Genomic DNA, 22,737 nt, shown 5'->3' with positions numbered 1-22,737 from the left:
TTGCGGTCTCTCTCTCAAAAATAAACAAACATTAAAAGAAAAAAAAGAATTACATGCTGCATGAGACTATTATAGGAAGGACTATCATTATTCCAAATAAATTTAAATTTCTTAGCTAGAAAAATTATATATCAACCAGGGTATTAAAAGAGCATGTGGATTTGCTCATGGAACCACAGTTGTTAATGGAGGTGATATGAGGGCTGGGACAATTAGCAGAATAATAGAGGGACAACTGTGACAGTTTTCCAGAAGTGGTAGGGTTAGGGTAGAAGTTGGACACAGACTAAATTCTGATAAATAGAGACATGGACACTGGAGTATTACTCTCCAGGAATACAGGATGAGATTTTTAAGTGGGTGGTTTATAAATGTTAGAAAAAGGAAAGGCTATCAGGAGCCAATGCAAGTTCAGTATAAATAAGTCATGTCAAACAGAGCCCATTACCTGTTTTCGCTTTTTTTAAATGAGGGTGATTATAATGGTAGAACAGGAAAAAGCCACATACATGTTTGTGTTCTTTAAAAATTGAGGTATAGTTGACACATTTTTGCGTGTTTTGATTTTTAGCAAACGGTGTAAACAAAATTGCATTTTAAATACAGATTGAAGAAATGTGGACCTAGTGAGAGTATACTTTTCTGGGCAATTGATCTTGGTACCAAGACTGTGGAACAATGGCTGGAAATCAATTTCTAGAAGAGACAAAAATCAATATGATTAAAGTAATGGCCTCCTCTTGATTCACAAATACGTGCTGCCTAAGTACAAATCATAAGAGCTGACGACTGATTATGTGAAAAGGCTAGGGGTTTGGCTAATTACATCGTAGTATGAATCAAGCATATAATAACAATGTCAAAAAGTTCATGCAAGTTTAGGTTGCATTTGCTCCTATGTGTCCCCAACAAAGAAAGTACTAGGCTTCTCCCATTCAGTATTGGTAAAGCCACCTGGGCACTCCATTTTAAGGAGCGGGGGGACCATGTTGATTTGGGAAAATCAAGTGGTAGGTCCTGACACTTATGCAAAGCAGGACTTTGAAATGTGTTTTTCTTATTCTTTTTTTTTCCTTTTTTTTTGTTAAAGTCCAATTGATGATAGCAATTGGTAGATGGAGTTGCAAAATATAGTATTAAGACCCATGGATCAGAGGTATAGATAGGCAGGCATTTCATTTTAGTGGAAAGACGCTCTCATAATTCTTTAATTCTTTAGAGGAGTTTAAATACGACAGACTGGATAACAATGTAGGCAGATGATGTATGCTTTAACCAGGATGTATCAGTGGGGACGGGAAGGAAGGGCATACATGTTTTATGTGTAGCAAGACTTGGGAGCTGATGGCAAGCAGGGAATGAGAGAAAGACGGCATATTTCTGGGTATATACCACCCTAGTAAGTTCTCTGTGGCTCACTGATCAATTTGAGTTGCTTTTGTTTTATTCTCTCCCCTCAACCTTCAACCTATTGTTATCATCAGCCAAAGTTCCTCCTTGTAACCGTGTTCATTCCATTGCTTTTATGCCCCTATTTTCAGAAAGCCTCCACTGAAATGCCTTATGAATTCTTGCCCCACACAGGATCCCATTTGAAATTCAGTGAGCTATCCATTATCTGGGGGAATGTCAACATTAATTTGACAAAAACAGGCATGAGGAAAGCAGGGAGCCCTGGGCATTCTGAACAAAGATGTGATATCAGTATTTACTATGGGACTCATTTGATTATAAGTCATCTAGAAGCATGACACAATAATGGACAGAAAAGCCCACAGAAGTGAAAGAATCGAGGTAAAGTTGTGGGTCTGCTGGTGAATAACCTGACTCTGCCTTGACCTAAAAAACAGCACTAATGGAAGTAGTTGTAATAAAAATTTAAAGAGAAACACAGAACTTGGCAGAGATGTATACACAGGATGGATTCACAGATTCCTGGAAAATTGAAAAGGAGAGAGACCTGTAGGATTTCAACTACAGCTATCCCCCCACCGTCCTGTACCCCATATTTTGAATTTGTAATTAATTTGGAAGGCCCAAGGGCTTTGGGAAGATCATTTAAAATCCCTTTATTTCTGAAGTCCTACTAGCTAACTGCAGTTTTCCTTATTTTGACAAATTAATAATAAAAAAGTGCATCTTTAAGTCTCAAATGTATTTCTTAAATCCGTCTCTGGTTTAAAAAAAAAAAGAAAGAAGAAAACAGACACACAAAAACTGTAAGATAGGCTTTTACAAAAAAATTCTCATGGCTCTTTCAAAAGAAAAATGCATCCACAGTTCCTTCTCCCAAGTCACTTTTTGAAATGTAGATTAATGTGACCTGATAGATTGTAATAATGACAAAGAGCATTTTCATTAATTATAATGAGCAAACCAATAATATGGATCTTTACAATGTTAGTATGAATTAGAATATATCAAGATCATACTTGTAGCTGGAGTAAAATTTCACTAAGTCCAAATTCCTTAAAATAAAAACACATAATGAAAATTTTGACATCATTCAGTGATGCTCATGATGTCCCCACGATTTCATGGGTTTTAACACAGTCTTAAGTGTTTTTACGAAGTACACTGTCTTGTGAAATAAGTCATAAGAAAGTTGAAGAAGACAGAAGTGAGTGAAAGGAGGTACTTCTGAGACTTTGAAATGTGTTTTTCTTATTCTTTTTTTTTCCTTTTTTTTGTTAAAGTCCTAACTGAAAGTCCCCCCAGAAAGTTGAGCATAAGGTAGAATTCCAGGAAATTAGAGGCACTGCTCTCAGTCCCCTGTGGGCTTTTTCTTTTAGGACCTCAGTCTCTTCATGTGAAAAGGCAGAAAAATCAGATTTCCTCACTGGGGTGTTGTTCAGTGACTGCACAGCGATTGAAAAGCATTTTAGCTATCTTAAAAGCGTATTCATAAAATAATAATATAGTGAGAAGCCTTATCTAAGATTTATGGGTGCTCAAAGCTGGCAGTATAGATTGCAGGCACAGGAATAGCCAACCTTGAAATGACCACGGCCCCACGTTGCTCGCCCCAGCGATACCCCTTCCCGTTTCCTTTCAAATGGAATCGGACGGTGTTGCCGTCAGAAATTGGTTCTGTTCTCCGTAAAAGAGCACACAGGGGCGCTTGTGACTCAGTGCTTCCGAAAAAGCAGTTACAGGCATTAGGTATCTACCAAATTATCAGTGAGTTGCGAATCCTACTCAGCAATTTTATAAAATACCAACAGTACAGCCTATCAATAAATAAATATGTTGGGCACTTACTAACACTTGCTAATAGGATTTTCAGTTGAACTAGAAATAAGAGCTATTTAAATTATGCACTATTTTGAATAAACCACTATCAGCATCACTAAATTTTGCTGTGAAATTGTCATGTATTCATTCATTTAATATTTATTAATCAGTGTGCTTTGAGGAATACCAAGCAGTATGCCTCAACATTTCCCCTCAAGGCCAAGAGGGGGAATACTGTTGCCTCTATCCCCTACACATTGTCTTCGTATCTGACAAACATTAGTCCTGTAACCACTGGTGGTTGGTTGGTTGAAGGAAAGAATATCAGGCAGCGTGCAGTGTTTGGGGAGTTCCAGAGGCACTTACGGTAAAAGTGCTAGAGGATTCTCTTAGGATCCCAGTTTTCAAGTCTGGTCGTGCATCAGAATTTCCTAGAGAGCTCTTTGGAAAAGTGAAGGTCCAAGATGACCTTTTTGTGCTAATCTTGCTCTTGGTTAAAACCTGAATATGTTTAAATAAAGTTTATGAAGGTGGCTCTAATGTATAGCTAGTTTTAAGAGCCATTAATTTTGAAAAATCAGGTTTGTAACTAAAAAAATTTCTTTTCTAAAAATTTTTTTAATGTTTACTCATTTTTGAGAGAGAGAGAGAGAGAGAGAGAGAGAGAGAGAGAGAAGAGCATGAGCAGGGGAGGGCAGAGAGCGAGAGAGACTCAGAATCCCAACAAGCTCCAGGCTCCAAGCTGTCAGCACAGAGCCCGACACAGGGCCCAAACTCACTCACAGGGAGATTATGTCCTGAGCCGAAGTCAAATGCTTAACCAACTGAGCCCCCTGGGCACCCTTAAGTTTGTAATTTTAAAGGTGGTGGTGGTATATAGCTCAGCCTTGAAGGGTACATTTCACTAGGTACTGAAACCTGTACTGAAAGGTATACCAATCCAGAAAACAGAATCAGTAGTATATACACATACACACAGGCACACATTAAAATGTGTATGTATAGTTGTATATATCTATACATACATGCACAGAAATTTATTAAACAGATTTATTTTTAAACACACAGAGTGAGAGAGAGAGGGACAGAGGATATGAAGCGGGCTCTGTGCTGATAGCAGAGAGCCTAATGTGGGACTTGAACTCATGAGCTGCGAGATCATGACCTGAGCCACCCAAGTGCCCCTAATTTATCAAAGAGGATTAGCTATGGAATTGGTTTATGCAGTTGTGGGATCTAATTCACAGAGCATGCAGGATGGGCAGGAATGCCTGCTGCAGTTCATGGGTGGAACTTCTTTCCTTTCAGAGAAAATTTAGGATTTTTTTTTTTAAAGACCAATCAACTGATTAAGTGAGTCCCACACAGATCATTGAGAATAATATCCTTTTCTTTAAAGTCAACCACATGTACACACCACCTTCACAACACCTTGATTAGTGGTTGATTTCATAACTGGGTCCTCTAGCCTGGCCAAGCTAACACACAAATCTGTCACAGTGGATGTATTATAGAGGGTATACAGACATGGACATACATGGACAAATGAATGGAAGTGGAGATGAGTAAGATGTGTCCAGTTTGTATCCATTTGGTCTAGGGCAGTGGAAGGAGGTGAAGTTAGCTTAAGGCTAAGTGTGGCTGTATTGGACTAAGGATTTTGGACTTTTGAGCCGAAAAGGTAAAGCAGTGCTATAGCGGCACTATCCCAACAGAATATCCTGTGATGATGGAAATGTTCTGTCTCCGTGATGGCCAGCACCACAACCTGTTCGCCACGTGCAGCTATGGAGACACTTGAAATGTGTTGGCTCAAAACCTGCTTGGGACCTTCCTGGGTAAAATCTAAAAGTCACACCAAACTTGAAGGGAAGGAGAGACTGAAGAAAGAGGCTGCGCCAGATCGGAGCTAGAAGGTTTAATGAGCAATTAAATTTCTGAGGCTTTTCTTGGGTGGACCTAAGGGCAGGAAGATCTCCATCCCCACCTACCAGAATCTTAAAAGTTGATGGAGAAGCCTTAACTAGATTCCGTCATGTATATTGACCAGATGGTATGAATTCCACATCACTGTCTCAAGGCTGTGTCCTTGGGGTAGCTTCTGGGAGTTTGCAGGGCAAGTGGAAGGTACTTTCCAAGGACGGAGGAGAGGCTGAGGAGCCTCCGGTTGCTGGGATCCGGCTCCTGGCTCAACCAGCGGTCATGTCCTTTCAATGACCTACCCTAAGATGATACAGGGGAACTGAATTCACATTTTTTAAGTTTATTTATTTTGGGGGAAAGAGAGAGAATGTATGCAAGCGGGGGAGGGGCAGAGAGAGAGAGAGAGAGGGAGGGAGGGAGGGAGACTCTCATGAACTCACACACTATGACCTCATGACCTGAGCTGGAATCAAGAGTCAGACACTTAACTGACTGAGCCACCCAGGCTCCCCACTGAGGAGTTTTTAATTAATTTTAAGTAGCTCTCTGTGGCTAGTCGTTACTGTTGGACAGTGCAGCTGTAGAGAGGTCAGTCGGGCGGGGGGAATACAGAATGCACTGGAGGCAGGGAAAGCAAGCAATCCAGTGGGTAGACTAGTCATACAAGCCCAGGCAGGGCGGGCAGTGCAGGACGAGGCAAGGAAGGGAGAGATGGGAAATGGAGGAGAAGGGAACTGGCGATGATCTGAGGGTTGGCCGCTTCTTCACCTTCTTGCTTTCCCCTTGCCGTCCCCCTAAACCTTTCTGTCAGGCGGATGTCTGCAGCCCCTGTTTTCTCATGGACTGTCCTCACACCGGCTTCCTTAGCTTCAGTTACCACAGAGCTCTGTGTTAACAGCTCCCAGGTTTCTATTTATAGCCTTAGCTCATTCCTATCAACCTCAGACCCCTGGTATTTCCACTTGGAAATCTCACACACTCTTATTAGTCTCCCCTCCTACCTGTACTACGTTTCCAGCTTTGTACATTTTGGTGAGTATAATCACCATCCTCTCAGCTGCTCAAGCCAAAAACCTCAGACTCCTCCTGACATTGCTTCTTTAAAATGATTTGTTTTGAAAGAGACAGCATGAGCAAGGAAGGGGCAGAGACCGAGACAGAATCCCAAGCAGGCTCTGTGTGGCCAGCACCAGAGCCTGACTTGGGGCTTGAACCCATGAAGCCACGCTGTCATGACCTGAGCTGAGATCAGGAGTGGTGCTTAACCAACGGAGCCACTCATGCGCCCCTACCCTGCTATTTCTAAGTGTAAGTTACAGCTTGTCAGCCCCTTTGTCTTCATTTCTGTTGCTGCCCCCTCAGACTAAGGTCACTTCCTTTCTTCCCTGGACCTCACAGTCTTCCATCGCCACGTTTGCCACCTCGTCTCTGTTCTCTAACCACTGCCTTGAAAAGCAGAAATTAGATCATTTCTTCTGTGATGTGATATTCCAAAATATCACAGGATAAAGGGTTAATTAATTTCAGTTGATTTATTTAATAATATTTATCCATTTCATATTTCTATAACCATATTAAGCAGGTACTGTTGGGAAATATCACTGAAATATCCCTTGGGGCATACATTCTAGTGAGAGAAACAGACATTAATCAAATAATTACATGGATAACTACACAATTAAAATTGTAAGATGTGACATTTAAGGAGGCATATAAGGTGCTCTGAGGGTATGAGGAGACCTGAGCTAGCCAGGGAGTGCAGAGAAGGGCTCCGTAAGAGGAGTTGGCCAAGGAAAGGGAGAGATTCTAAGGTGTGGGGGCCACATGTGTAGAGAGAGAAGGGAAAGACTTTGCCTCAATGGGATACAATGTGTGATGATTAAAAATCAGGAATAAAGAACCTGACAACTGTGTTGGGATGGAATGTGGTCTTGAATTTTCCAAGCCATCTGGAGCAGCTTTTGGAAACCAAGACTGAACCTTTTAAACTTGAATAAGATGGTTCTGTTAAACACTTTGACTTAAATGTGATCTCAAGTCAATACAGCAAGTATCTGTTGGCTTAGTTTCCTAGAGGTTATAAGTTAAAAACAAAAAGGATTTTTTCCCTCATTGTTATAATCCAATAAAAATGATAGTATGTATATATAAAAATAGATAACATATCCTATAGGTATTGTATCATACTATGATTATAATTTATATAATGCAAAATTAAGAGCCAGAATGAATGGTATAAAATGGTGGTTCTGAAAGTTTTATATTCTTACGCTTTATACTTTTAATAAAGTAGGGAGCCCAAAGAGCTTCTCATGGGTATATTGATATTTACTATAGTAGAACTTAAAACAAAAAAAATTTAATGTATTAATTTATTTAAACATAACCAACAATAAACTCAACATACATTAACATAAAATATTTTAATGAAAAGTAACTATTTTCTTAAAACAACAACATTAGTAAGCAGGGTGGCATCACTTTAGGTATTTGACACATCTCTTTAACAGAAGGCAGCTGGATTCTTGTATCTGTTTCTGTAAGAATATGAAGTAGACCCAGCCTTAGACAGATAGGTGGTCAGGAAACTGAGGAGTTGTTTAAAGCCTTTTCAGGTAATTGTAGATATTCTTTGATACCACATTGAAACTTGACAGGTAGTAGCATCTTAAAGGTTGGTTGTAATATGGAATGTGAAACCGTATCAACAAATTTTTGTATATTAAAAACCTTTCTTGCATTTTGAATGCATCTTTACCCAAGCATAATTTTGATCACTATGCATAGGGCAGTTGAAAACGTTGATTCACTGGGTTAAGGAACTCTTAAAAATGTTGCCCCATTTCATTATACAAGATGAAAAGAAAATGACGTCTGTTAACACAGCCCCAGTCTCACCAGGGAAGCTAATGACTAGGGGGGAGCTGTGAAGTTCACTGTGGTGAACACAAGTTGTCTTAAATTCTAATACTTGTTTGGAAGCTTGAATTTTATCATAAGTAATATTGTCAGTTGTTTTTCCTGATATGACAGTTTGCCTTTGTTCATTTTCTGAAAAATATGTACCAAATATCCAAGTCTATAATACTGAATTTTGTTAGTTATCTGTCAAGTAAAAGTGGTATCTGTGGAAAAAAATTGGCAACTAAAAATTACACAAGCACTTTTCCTCAAGACAACCACGATACTACCGTGTGCATCAGAAGTGTTTTATGTGCACTTCCATTTCTTCACACAATATTGAAAAGCCAGGTACTCAAGGGTCAGGATTTAATAACATTAGTTATTGTTACAGCTTCATCACAAACATTCTGTTTTTTAATTTTTTTTAAATTTATTTATTTTGAGAGAAACAGAGTGAGCTGGGGAGAGGCAGAGAGAGGGAGAGACAATCCCAAGCAGACTCCACACTGTCAGCACAGAGCCCAGTGTGGGGCTAGAGGTCATGAACCGTGAGATCGTGACATGAGGCAAAACCAAGAGCTGGACGCTTAACTAACTGAGCCACCCAGGTGCCTCTCATCAAGAACATCCTTAAGTGAAGTGACTGTTTACTGTCTGTGGTGATAAACAATACAGTGACAACTAGGACAGGTGCCACTGCTGAGTTTACTAACACACAGGCAGTTTTACCCACTGTTGTTTTTGCGCTATTTTTTTTTTAATTTTTTAAATGTTTTATTTATTTTTGATACAGAGAGAGACAAAGCATGAGAGGGGGAGGGGCAGAGAGAGAAGGAGACACAGAACCAGAAGCAGGCTCCAGGCTCTGAGCTAGCTGTCAGCACAGAGCCCGACGCGGGGCTCGAACCCACAAACGTGAGATCTGACCTGAGCCGAAGCTGGGGGCTTAAACCGACTGAGCCACCCAGGCGCCCCTGTTTTTGCGCTATTCTTGCCGGTGTTAACACAGTGAGGAAAATAGGTAACATCTTAGTATTATAAAAATGTTTGTGTCCCTACGGGCCCCCTGTAAAGGTCTAAGGAGTTCCCAGAGGTCCTCAGAACACACATGCATTGGCATAGATGGTAGTGTAATAAGGGAGAAAGAAATAGGAACCCACTGTTAGGAAGGCTTCATGAGCGAACGGACTTAGATCTTACAGCAGAATTAAGATTTTGATAGGTGGGAAAGGGATTTTAGGAAGGGGAGTCATGTGAGTAAAGGAGTAGAGTCAAGAAGCAGCAGCATGATGTGGCCAAAACACTGATAAGAACGGATGGATGGGTTGGAGGGTTAGGAATGGGGAGTGAGTGATTATTAATAAACTATGGGACCTGATGAGATTACAGGGGAATCTTGAATACCTATCTGAAAAGTTTGCGCTTTTCCCAGAAGTCACTGGAAGTAACTGAAGGTTTTTGAATCCTGTGACTTGAACATGTCGGTTTAAGGCCATCTATGTGGTGGAAGTGGGTGAGGTGAATTTGACAGGACAACTGGATGCAGGGAGACCGACTGGAATATTAATTTAGTTTATGAAGGGCAAGAATACAGACTGGAGAGATGACAGTGTATGGACCAGAGTGAAATGTAGACCAGTTGCTTCAAAGGTAGAAGTGATATGAGGACTAAAGAAAAAGTCAAAGGTTACCTGAATATTATATTTTATAACCCCATTTCCTTGCCCAAGACGTTGTTAGGGAAGTGAACAAAAACTGGGTGTTTCTATATAAAGTCTCACATGAGACTTTTCCTGTCCCCAAATCAGAACGCTTTCCTTTTTTCTGACAACAAGAACTGGATGATTGAACACATTTCCTTTTTGCCCTGCAGCCAGGAGGCTTTGTGCTACATATCATGTTAAAATCATAACAGTGATAGTTGTCCCAGTGGTTAGTACTTTTTCTTCCTTCAACTTTCTCTGGCCTGACTCTCTCTCCCTTTTTACAATTCATGAATCTTATTATTTTCATTCTATTTAATGCCAGATGTCAGAAGACCTCTTTTGAGAGAGTTTGACAGTAGGAGAGTCTTTTAGTGTACCTAGTACCAATTCCAGTGTGGAGAGGGGGTATTCCCCACCTCCCAAACACTAAGCAACTCTTGGATACCAGTTGGGTTTCCGAGAACTCAAGTCAGTTCTGACGCCGTCCACCAGCAGATAGCATCAGCCTGCACAGGTTAAGGACTCAGTCCTACAAAGTTGCCTTCCATGCTCCACTTCGGCCCCCAGTGGTAAGTCTCAGGGTGTTACCCTGGTGCTTCTCACCAGCTGACTACAGAGTGGAGGTTCCAACAACCTCCTTTCTAGGTTTGATTAATTTGCTGGAGTAGCTCACGGAACTCAGGAAAACATTTACTTATATTCACCAGCTTGTTAGAGGATATGAATCAACAACCAGATGAGGAGATGCATGGGGCCAGGCTGGGGGAAGAGCCTGGGGCTTCCATGTCTTCTCCGGGTGTGCGACCTGCTCGCATCTCCCATGTGTTCCCGATCCAGAAACTCCCCAAACCCAGTCCTTTTGGTTTTTTATGAAGGCCTCATTGCATGGCCATGATTGGCAAAGTCTTTGGCCATTGGCTGATTCAAAGTCCAGCCTATTTCCCCTTTTTGGAGGTGTTGGGGGGCCTGAAAGTTCCAACTCTTTAATCACATGGCAGCCAGTCCAAAATTGGGGTCCTTGGGTGGGGTCCAAAATTCACCTTCATTAATAAGACACCCATTTCACCTTTACGTCTCTGAAGCATTTTCAGGAACCGTGGATGCTTCTTAAATCATTTTATCACAAGGAGAAGAATATAATGATAATCTGTTAACCCTTCACATATTTTGTTCATTGTTAGGATGGGACTATCCACATCAGTCGTATTTTTACTGAGAACCTTAGGAAAGCTGAAAAGACTCTGAAGTCGAAAACCAAAGCACCAAGGTTAAATTTCAAAGAAATTAAATAAATTCAGTTAATCTGGTTACCCAATTCAAAGCAGATGAGAAGCAGCAAATAAAAGGGTAGTGAAATACCTATTAAAAATAGACAAAGTGATACCAAAAGATATGACTTTTGTAATGAGAATAATGTCAGAAGAAGCAAGATGGAGGTGCGAATTCCTCAGGTTTATAGATTATGTGAATGCACCCAGCACAGCTAGTAATTAATAAAGAACTGTTACATGTTAGAGAAAACTAACAGCTCATGTTTCTTGAGCTTATACTATGTTCCAGGCTCTGTGCTATTGCTTTTCATGTATCATTGTACTTAATCTTCACAATAACCATGCATTTCTCCTTTTCACAGATGAATAAATAGTTTTAAAGAAATCAAATATATACACAAAGGTACCTGCTTTGGCAGAGTTGTGTTTTGAAATTGGCTTAGCTGGATAACAAAGCCCATGTTCTTTATTCTTATTTGGGGCTCCCTTCACATTTACTCCTTAATAATAATAGCAACTAAGTTATGTTCAGTATTCTCCTAAAAGATCTCAAGAAATACTGTGTACTGTATTTGAGAAAATTAGAGCACAGAAAGGCTGAAGTAACCTTAAAAAAAATTTTTTTTTAACATTTATTTATTTTTGAGAGAGAGAGGGAGGGAGAGAGACAGACAGACAGACAGACGCAGAATCTGAAGCAGGCTCCAGACTCTGAGCTGTCAGCACAGAGCCCGATGCGGGGTTTGAACTCATGAGCTGGGAGATCATGACCTGAGCTGAAGTCGGATGCTTGACTGACTGAGCCACCCAGGCGCTCCAATGAAGTAACCTTTTTTAATTGGCATAAGGTTTATTTAAAAATATATTTCCTCTGAGCACTTTATTTCTTAAAAATTCCCAACAGTGGACAGGAAAATGTGTGGATAGTATTATTTATTATCTACAGTCAGTTTCTCTTCTTTTTACAGTTTCAGTTTCAAACATTTTTGTGCCATTGTTTTATTAAATTTTTTTTGTAACATTTTTACTCGTTTTTGAGACATAGAGACAGAGCGCTAGCAGGGGAGGAGCAGAGAGAGAGGGAGACATGGAATCCGAAGCAGGCTCTAGGCTCTGAGCTGTCAGCACAGAGCCCGACGTGGGGTTCAAACCCACCAACTGTGAGATCATACCCTGAGCCGAAGTTGGATACTTAACCGACTGAGCCACCCAGGTGCCCCATTTGTGCCATTGTTTTGAATGAGTCCTCTGGTTTTTTAAATTTTGTTTTGGAAACCTCTGCATCCTCATTTTCATACCACAAAAAACAGCCATTCTTATAAACTGCTAGTGAGTTAAAAGAGAAAAAATCATTATCTCTATAAGACATTAACTGATAGGCAAGCTCTCAATTCTTTGCTGGGCGCTAGCTGCTCGGATTTCTTTTTCTTCTCGTGCTTTAAATGAGTTTGTAAACATCTGTTATCAGAGAAGTCTGAGAAGATTATGGACAATGGAAACATGGGACATAACAGTCCATGAGGGAGTGACTGTTTATGACAGGACTCTAGTGGTGGAAACTCAGAGCAGCTGAAAAGCTAAAAATAATCTCGGGCAGTTCTTAAACTCAAAATGGAAACATCCTGTGAAAGATGAAGAGCCTCTGGGAGTGACAGGTTGTAACTTTAAGGGAATCTGCAAAAGAAGAATTGCATATGATCCTGGTAAAGCGCATGACTCATTTTCTCAGTTACAGCCTCAGTGATACCTTTGTGAGTTAGCTTCTAGCCTGACAGCCTGACTAGCCAGTGTGAAACTCCATGTTCTTTTCATTCTCAAATCATAATCACCTTCTAGAGGGTCGGGTTTTCATTCACAAGCATACACATTCAGGGACTGGTCACCCAGGTCACGTGTGTCTTAGGTGACTAAGACAGGGGAGTAATTCACAGCCATGGATTTGGTGAATGGTAACAGCAGTAAATATTTTTTAATTGGAACATAACTAGCTAGTTTTCCAAGAACTGAAACTACATGTGTGAAAGCCAGATGAAATGTGGTTGACTAAGGAGGGTAGTTGAAAGGAAACCTGTGGTTATGAAGTCACGTGAAAACTATTGTTCCTTGAGACTAATGATCTGAACATTGTGGTTGGAATATTGTGAAAGTCCACTGAATCATTAGGGATCTGGTTGTAGCAATATTATTTTGGTTCTGATTCTAGAATATAAGACCGGGAGTTATTTCTTAAATGTCCAAAAGGTGTGATTTAGGACAACCATCTTGCCTAGGTGGGAAGCCTGTAGAATATTTTTCCTCAAGAGGTCATACAAACTGAAGATGCTAATAGATTCAAAAAATGTTTAAGAGTGCTAAATACATAATGTGATATTAAAGCAAAAGCAGGACACTTTGGGAATGTTGAAACCTTAAGAAGTTAGCCTCTGGGAGGATAATCATTCCTTCTCAGAAATCTCCTCTTATACCACTTGTCTTGTTTTTATCACATCTACCACTTTATTTTTTCCTAAGACTTGATTGGGAATATTTTGCAGCTTAATCTCCCTCACATTTCATCAGTGTTACTCTTATCAGCTCTGTGCAAACAGGTGAAGACTTCTTCTAGAAAAGGAACAGTATGAAAATAACCACTATAGGCATTTTCACACTTTTTATTCTTTTTCTTTTGTGACTTTTCTTATTCTTTTCTGCAGATCACTCTTAAACAAGGCTAAACAGGGGTTTTTAAATGGGGGGAAAAGGGGAGAGCAAAAAAAAAAAGTGTAGTCACCTCACTGTGGGGTTAAGGAAAACGTTCAACCAGAGTCCCTCCCGTAGGAGGAGCCTGCTAACTGGGCATCTTCTGCAATCCCCCTGAAACCTTAGTTACTTAACTCCTTTTAAGGAAGTTGTATTTTAAAGGTCATTAAAAAATCTATTTTCATATTTCCTCAAGCTTGCTCAGAAATTTTAAGAATATTTAAAGCCATATGAGAACCTTATTTGATCAAACTACTATTTCCTTGGCATGGGCTGGGGAGAAATATTTAACAATAATTATGCTTTAGGCATTATGCCTTTATACTTACCCAGCATCTTAAATGTGATGTTCTAATAATAGAATTCGAGAGTTTATTTTATAACACAAGCAAAAGGAAACAAAAGCAAAATGCATGTACCAAATGAGAAGGCCGCTGACATGTGAACAGTTCATTCCCTTGTGTATATCACCAAAAAAAGGGGGGGGGGATCAACAGCATTTTCAGGACACAATCTAATAATATTTATAAGTGAACCATATCCCTTTGACAAATGATGGAAACTAGTAAGTTTAGCTCTTTGGGAACTGGTTATAGTCATTTACCAATATAAAATAGCAAAACTTTTTTAGGGATTTGTACATTAATTTTTAAACAAAAATCATTTATAAACTAAAGTATTAAGTCTAAAAATTTTTTTTAGTAAAAATATATAGCTGATATTTGGTAGTTACAAAGGTGGCCTGAAGCTATAAGGGAAAGTATGTCAATCTGGGGTAGTGATCTCTAAAATTAGTATTGGCACGTTCCAATTCTGTGTCTGAATTTCAGACATGTCGATGTTGTTGAACCCAGGATTGATTGACAGTACCCTTAAATATTTGTCCCTTTTCCTTTTTGGGACTTACTTGGTAATTTTATGGACCTCTTTTATATCACCATTCATTGACTTGCCCTATTTGCCTGCCTGGTTTTTAGGATTTCATTAGTAAAACCCAAGAGAATCTACTGAATAGGGACTAAATAATGAGATAGTTCATTTAGGACAAGAATGGTAATTGGCATTTCACAAAAGCAGTAATTTGGTTGGGCAGTACCCATAAAAATGTTGGTGCTCTCTAATTAAAAAGTACAAATGAAAAAAAAATATTTTGACTGTCAAGGGGAGAGTGAGACTAACAGAATCTGGTAAGGGTGGGAAAGAGCACTTTCATGTACTCTGCTGGTGGAAGTGTTCATTTATTACAAATATTACAGATGACAGTTTAGTAATGTATCTATCAGAAGCTCCTGAAAAAGCCGTGCCACTTAAAATCTGCTTCTAGAATTTAGCCTAAGGAAATAGTAATTGAACATGTGCACGGATACATATGTACAAGGATGCTCATTGCAGCAGTGTTTATAAAAGCAGCAAATTGGAAACAATTTATGTGTTCATCAGTGGAGGAAATGTTTATATTGTAGTGATTAAGCGTGACACAGAGCTTTAATATCAAGCTAGAAAAGTGTCTATGATAGATGTTTATAAAACAGTATGTAGAGTATAGTACCATTTTGGGGTGTGTGTGTGTGTGTGTGAGAGAGAGAGAGAGAGAGAGAGAGAGAGAGAGAGAGAGAGAGAGAGAGAAAACCTGAAAGGATGAACATATTAAGCTCAGCTCAGTTCTATGAGATTGGATTACATATGACTTCTGTTTTTTCCTTTTTAGTTTGCTGTATCTTCAGAATTTTTTGGCAGTATATATTACTTTTATTATCAGGAAGGAAAAAGAGGTTATTCTAAGAAAAAAGTAAACCGAGCTCATGCTACCTGCAATGCTCAGCAGAGAGCTCAGGATGAACAAGACTTGGCCACTAGCCTTCAGAAGTTAATAGTGTTGACAGAGTGGGGAAAGAGACTGTGACTTGTACAGATATCATTCTGGTTCACTCTTGAGTACACTTTGATCATTATAGAGTCACCATGAAGGGATATTCCGTGCTTGACTCTGAAACCCAACCTGGAGTCCTCGCTTCTGAATACCCCTTCCTCCTTCAGTGAGCCCTCTGTCCACCACACTACCCTCCCATCGACTTCCTAAATGCCAGTCAAAAAACATGCTTCCTCGTCCCCTGTGATACACCGGTTACTGAGCTGACTTCCTCCTTAGCTCCCTTGTGTGTCCACGTATTTCTCCTTCTCCCCTGTTAACTAACAGGTTATTTCCTCTTCTTTCACCCTGCTCCCCACAATGCTAGTCTTTCCACCTTCAGTATTGAGCCTTCCATATGGGCAGTGCTTGCCATTTTTCTTTCTACTTTGTGTTTTCTCACGATTACATGTTCTTATGGGCCAAGGAGGAGATCTCCTCAAAGGAAAGAATTGGTCCTGATCTCTCCGCTTTGTGCACAATTGTATAAAGTAAAAAAGTGCCACGGTTACTTATGCTTCGAATCTGCCTGCACTCTACCACCGTAGGGAAAACACTTCCGAGTATATCTCATTTATAATTGTGGCATGCAGATAAAATTTCATTGTGCTCTGTGTTTTGTGAGATCTAAATATTTACACAGAGGCTTCTGCTTCTTAAGTTTGGTTTCCCTAAAACTTGCTATGTGCATGGATTCAGGGTTTACTGAAAAATCAAAGATCCAATATTTTCACTTTAGTTCTCTGCCATTATTAAAGTTTGCTTTTTCCCCCCTATTGTGTCCTTCTTGGATTTAGTTAATTAGTTTTGTTTTACTTAAGGTGGTGTAAAAGACTGCAGAGAGCCATGTGTTTTTTTCCACATTCACATATCAGTTACTCTTTAATTGTGTGTTTTGATATTGTTTATATTCATAATATAATTCCTCACCTATTATTGTTAGATATTAAGCCTTTTTATTGCATCCTGCTTTGTATAAAGGTCGACGCCATTGTCCAAATGAACTTGGTCTACTCTCCAGTATCATAGTAAGTGACAACCATATCAGGGCAGGAATAGACTATTTGAAAACTCTGGAGATACAATCAGAATATCACTTGCTGTCCAAGGCAAGTTTCAAACACCCTTACACATAAATAAGAGTTTGAGCGGAAATCCCAATTAGACTGCTTTTTATGCAGATCTTGGACAAATAACTTAAATTTGGCATTTTAAGCTCTCAGAATAGATGCGTCGATTGTGGAATGGTACTTCCAGTTTTGTTTTTTGCAGGGTTATTTGAGGACCTGATTTGCGGCCACTTGAGAAATATGAGATTGAACAAATGTTAGGCAGCAAGTTGTGCTGTGGATTTACCAAGTGCTGATATCAAGTTTTCCAAGAGGGTGCTTAGTAAGATGGGCCACTCACCTAGAACCACCCCAAATGCCACAGAGCAGGGACACTCAGCCAGCTGTTTCCCAGGTCCTCCCTTACCCTGGCCCTTATTTCTCCAACTAGAAGAGAGACCTCCTCATGTCACCCTTCATTTACCTGAAGCGTCTATTCAAGGAAGGGTCTAATGCCTCATTTCATTCAGAGATTGCTTATGAGAAATTTCCCTACTATGTAATACCAGAAAATGCTCATCTTTGGACTTGTCTTTGCGTCCACGAGGTCTTTCTTTCTCAATCACTTGTCCTATACTGTGGAGGTCTGAACTGGCTCCAGGGATGGAACCGGCACCCACTCGTACTTCTCAGCCAAGAGCAAAAAAATGTTCATTTTCTTAAATTCACACCTGTAGCTTGAAAGCACTGGGCACAGTATTTTGTAGCATGCATTTTTTATTCTGATTTGGTTATGGAGGATCCTGCCCTGTGGGGCTCTTTTGTTGAAGGGGCCGCTCCATAAGAAAAAGGACGAAGGAAGCCAGCTGAGAGGAGGGAGGCCTGGAAAACATCACTTAATCATACCTGACCTCCCTTCCCATTCCCTCTCCTGTTCTCTTCAGCCAAGCAGTTACTGCTCGGACATGTGTGTCTCCTCTGCATCCCAAGCGTGAAATGCCAGCGGCAGAGGTGGTCTGGTCACAATTCCACAGTGGTTGGCAGCATGATTTTGATATAGTGACAATGAACGTGGGTGGGTTTTTTTTAAAACCCCTGTAGCCTTTAACTTTCAGTACAGCATTAGGTCAGGTGGCTCCCCATGAGTAACTGAATGCTAGGTGGGGGTGGGGTGGGGGTGGGGAATCTAGTATCATCGGAACCAGAGAGGGCATTGGGTGTGAACAGATAGAATATAGTATAGACTCCAAACTATAATTGGATATTTACTTGATATTTTTCCAGAAAGAAGTATTAACAGCTACAGACTGTTTACTTCCTTGACATTCAGACATTTGCCTAAGACCCTCGTGGGGTCTTCCTAGGGGGAAGTCAGTAACCATACCGAAGCCATGATCTCTAAAATAATTTTACCTGATAAATTTTCAACCTTCTCTTCAAGTGTTTTTAAATTTAAGTTGCTGAACAGGAAAAGTTGGCATTCAGTGTTTTTTTGTTTTTGTTTTTCAAGTTTTCATTTAAATTCCATTAGTTAACATGGTGTAATATTAGTTCCAGATGTAGAATTTAGTGATTCATTGCTTACTTATAATAGCTGGTGCTTATCACAAGTGCCCTTCCTATTAGCATCCCCCTCCAATAACCCTCAGTTTGTTCTCTTTAGTTAAGAGTGTTCTCTGGTTTGCCTCTCTTTCTCTTTTTAGTTTCCCCTATGTTCATCTGTTTTGTTTAATTTCCATGTATGAGTGAAATCATATGGTATTTCTCTGACTTATTTCACATAGTACTCTCCAGCTCTGTCCACGTCATTGCAAATGACAAGATTTCATTCTTTTTGATGCCTGACTAATATTCCATTGTCTCTCTATATAACATCTTCTTCAGCCATTCATCCGGTGATGGACATTTGGGCTCCCTCCATACTTTGGCTATTGTTGATAGTGCTGCTGTAAACATCGGGATGCATGTATCCCTTCGAATCAGTATTTTTGTAGCCTTTGGGTTAGTACCTACCTAGTAGTGCATTTGCTGTATCCTAGGGTAGTTCTTCTTTTAACATTTTGAGGAACCTCCATACTGTTTGCCAGAGTGGCGGCACTAGTGTGCATTCCCAACAACACTGAAAGTGGGTTCCCCTTTCGCCTCATCCTCACCAACACCTATTGTTTCATGTGTTGTTAATTTTAGCCATTCTGAAAGGTGTGAAGTGGTATCTCACTGTAGTTTTGACTTGTATTTCCCTGATGATAAGTCATGTTGAGCATCTTTTTATGTGTCTGTTAGCCATCATGTATGTCTGTCTTCTTTGGAAAAGTGTCTGGTTTTAGAATTTTTGTATTTAATCTTGATGCCATTTGACTTGGTAGAAAAGAGTAAAAGTTTTGAGTAGGTACCAAGAAAGGCATAGAGGTCAGGACTTGAATAATTCATTACTGAATAATCAGTCATTTAAAGAAGTTTATCAGTATTTATCCCGAGAGACTATTAAAATTTTACTTCATATAAAGACAGATATCATATGCTTTCACTCATATGTGGATCTTGAGAAACTTAACAGAAGACCATGGGGTGGGGGAGGGAAAAATAGTTATAAATAGGGAGGGAGGCAACTCTAAGAGACTCTTGAATACAGAGAACAAACTGAGGGTTGATGGGAGGTGGGGGAGAGGGGAAAGTGGGTGATGGGCATGGAGGAAGGCACTGGTTGGCATGAGCACTGGGTGTTGTATGGAAGCCAATTTGACAATAAATTGTATTAAAAAATAATAAATTTTACTTCCTGTAAAGCAAAACCTTAGGAGAGGAATTATTTTTTAGGTCTTGTATTTCAGGTTCCTTTCAGTGTCCTGTTGGGTGAGTTAAGCCTGTAGTGGAATTATTACTAAAAAATCCAGCCCTAAAAAAAAAGTAGGTTTGTTCATAAATCAGTCTTTTAAAATTCAGACCAGATTTCTTGTTTGTTACATATTCTTTCCAACCCTGCACTGAGTTCCTCTCTTTCTCCCAGTTGCCTACTAGAGAGTCTTGTGCCAAGCGATGGCAAACCTGGGCTTCACAGCAGCACAAAATTGGCGCCCTTTCCCCTGGCATTGCGTTCCACTAAAACCATATCAGAGTTTGACCTAGTTATTTCACACGGACAGCTGTTGCCGAGTCATTGAGGCTTTCCTCCAAACGAAGGACCATAGTCTTCTGTCACTCAGGAAAGGTGCACGCAGACCAGACTATCCGGGAGCTGCCAGCCAGCCTGTGTGTCTGAGCAAGGGCCGTGCGAGGGAGAGTGCCTGGAGCCATGTGCAGGTGCACATCTCCTTCCAGACCTCCTCCTTCACACCCTCCGTGAGTCCTACTGGATGCCACCAAAAGCAACGGAATGTGGGCTACAGAGAACATGTGGCTTTTGTACACTTGCCAGATATCTGTAATGATGACTGGGTTTTCATGGCTAGACTGTACCCCGCACCACCTCCCCCTTTGTCACTGCGAGGAAATTATTCAATTTTCCCCCCTCTAGGTAAAAGTTTCCTCTAGCAACTGCCCTGATTGTCACCACCAGTAACATCTTCATTGAAAGAAAGAGAAATAGAAGGAGCCCGAAGGACTTTGTAGCTGAAATGAAAAAGACAGGGCTTAGCATTTTTGGACAGCTTTAGATCCTCTTCAAGTTTATGGATGTTAACAGCTGGAATTGTAAATGGAAGAAATGGAAAGTGGCCCCAGTCTAAGGCACTGGTGTGTCTGTTGCTCAAGGCAAAGTCACACTGTGGTTGGCATCCTTGGTTAAAGGGGACTGTGAGGGAGGTGTGCTGAGTTAGGCCAGCAGCATTCACTCCACAGGTGACTGCTAAATGGGAGGCGTTTTGAATACTAGCAAGAACCCCCCCCCCCCAGCTCCCTGGTGGAAAAGACAGGAATGACAAGTATCAGGCTGTATATGCTCAGCAAAAGATATGTCTTTTCAAAAGTGGAAAGAAAGGAAAGAAGGGGTACTGGTAAAATTAGGTGATTTTTAAAAAAAAATTAATTGATGGTAAATGCAGAAAAGAATTCATTGCATTTAATGATTAAGTGGTTCCATTAAAGGACTGCATAATGCAATTTCCCCATGAGTGCTTAATGAAAAAAAGAAGTTAAAAAATTTTAAATATAACTTATCGGTTAAAAGGTAGTCTGATTCTTAAACAACAGCAACAAAATTCACATAAGCATCCTGAGGAGCTGTGTGAGAAGCACAAACCCACATCTTTGCTTAGAGCAAATTAAAGTAATTCTATTCAAATCCACATGGAAATAAAGATTGTTTTACTCTGTTCGGCCTGTGTTCTGCTGTTCCTTCTTTGTTTTTAAGCCCTAGGGCTTTTATGCTCTGAACTAAAGCCTCATTTATTGTTGTTGCCAGGGTCATTTGTTTATTTGTTTTGTTTGCTAGGAGTGAAGGGATATCTTTTGTCAATTGGGGAACAAATACCAACAACCATTGTAGCTTCTGTGTTTATCAAAGCATCATCTTGCATATGTTTAAGGTTATAAGGTGTACTTTCTTAAAGTGGTAAGGTCCAGAGAGCCGTCATGAAAAATGAGAAAAACATGGCTTCGGATGGATGAGATTTTCATAACTAGTGCTTTGTCTTGGATTTTTCTTCTTGCTAAATGAACCTCAGTCCTTCCGACAGGCACCTCTAGGAATCGTGTTTATTTGCAAACATGATTCTCCTTTGCTGTTCCAGGAGAGAATAATTCTGAGATGATTGTGTTTACATAAATAATACTGATATTTTCCCATGTGTTTGGAGAATCATCCTAAACTGCTTAATTCAAGGACTTCTTTCACCCACAACAGACTGTGCTTGCAAAGATCATGGTGACTGTGACCTCTTAGTGAAGTAACAAGCGGTGGATTTCTCTTTCTGAGTAAACACGCTGATATATCTGTTAAAGCTAGAAGATAAACACTTATAATTTGACACTTTGAAAAAATTACATTAAAATTTGTTTTCTCCACACAGGAAGAATTTAATGGAAAACCCGACTCCCTCTTTTTTAACGACGGTCAGCGAAGAATCGACTTTGTTCTAGTGTATGAAGATGAAAGTAGAAAAGAAACCAATAAAAAGGGTTCAAATGAAAAAAACAGGGTAAGTTTGTGTGTGCTATTTTCCTTTTTGCTTATCATATCGTGAAATGAAAAAATAAAGTGCTATTTTTATGTAAGCAATACAGTGAAACTGGTATTTGAAATATAATGTACCAAACATACCTTCATATTTTCTCTGCTCATCATTCCCTCAAGGTATGTTAACAGATTTTTTTTTTTTAATTTGAAGCAGAAACTTCATCGGGCTCTTAACCTTTGCTGAAGGCAGACTTTCTTCCAAGGAATTGCATTTTCTATCTGTAGAAGAGATTTACATTAAAATCATACTTCAGTATTTGCAACTAGGTGGGAAGGGACACTAATGATTAGTAATGACAGCCAGTGCAGTAATAGCTAGCCTTCAGTGTGCTCTCACCCTTGGGTGCTGTGTGTCTTTTGCATGCATTGTCTCAATTTTTACAATACCTATGAGGTGTCTTCTATTGTCCTACCACTGTAGATGACTGACTTGACCCTTAGGTGGAATGATCTCCCAAGGTCACCAACTCTGGTATGAGAGATAGTGGAGCTATGGTTCAGATTCTTGTCTTGAATGTAGAACCTGTGCTAGTCACCGCTCTCATTTTCTGTCACTTCCCTTCCTTCCGTTTCTTCCATTGCCAGACAAGCTGCTCCTTCTTCCCTTTCCTTTTCTTCAAGTTTTCTTAAGTAACAAGACAATTTTTATCTTGCCTTATTAAACCATTTAGTAGGCTAGTGTTATAACAAATACCTGAATATCCTTTACCTGAACCCAAATTGTATTAAGCTGAAACAGGACAAAAAGAAGAGAGCATATGTAGGTCACTTTTCCTCATTTTGAAAATAACTCCCTCATTCTTTCTTTCTTGGTTTTTTCTCACATCTA

The 22,737-nt window shown here is 39.8% G+C and overlaps 1 protein-coding gene across 3 annotated transcripts in view; it reads left to right on the top strand.

Annotated features, from left to right (window-relative positions):
* The window catches only part of ANO6 (anoctamin 6), a 193,078-nt gene that overhangs the window by 85,200 nt on the left and 85,141 nt on the right, over positions 1-22,737 (top strand). For all 3 annotated transcript variants that reach the window (XM_029954242.1, XM_029954241.1, XM_029954243.1), the window contains one exon: positions 21,742-21,870. In XM_029954242.1, the coding sequence (XP_029810102.1) occupies positions 21,742-21,870 (129 nt within the window). The remainder of the gene's footprint in view (positions 1-21,741; positions 21,871-22,737) is intronic.

The sequence above is a fragment of the Suricata suricatta genome, chromosome 10 (genome assembly GCF_006229205.1).
Source record: "Suricata suricatta isolate VVHF042 chromosome 10, meerkat_22Aug2017_6uvM2_HiC, whole genome shotgun sequence".
Lineage (NCBI taxonomy): Eukaryota > Metazoa > Chordata > Mammalia > Carnivora > Herpestidae > Suricata > Suricata suricatta.
The sequence above is the reverse complement of the archived record's forward strand: the minus strand, read 5'-3'. Positions and strand labels throughout refer to the sequence as shown.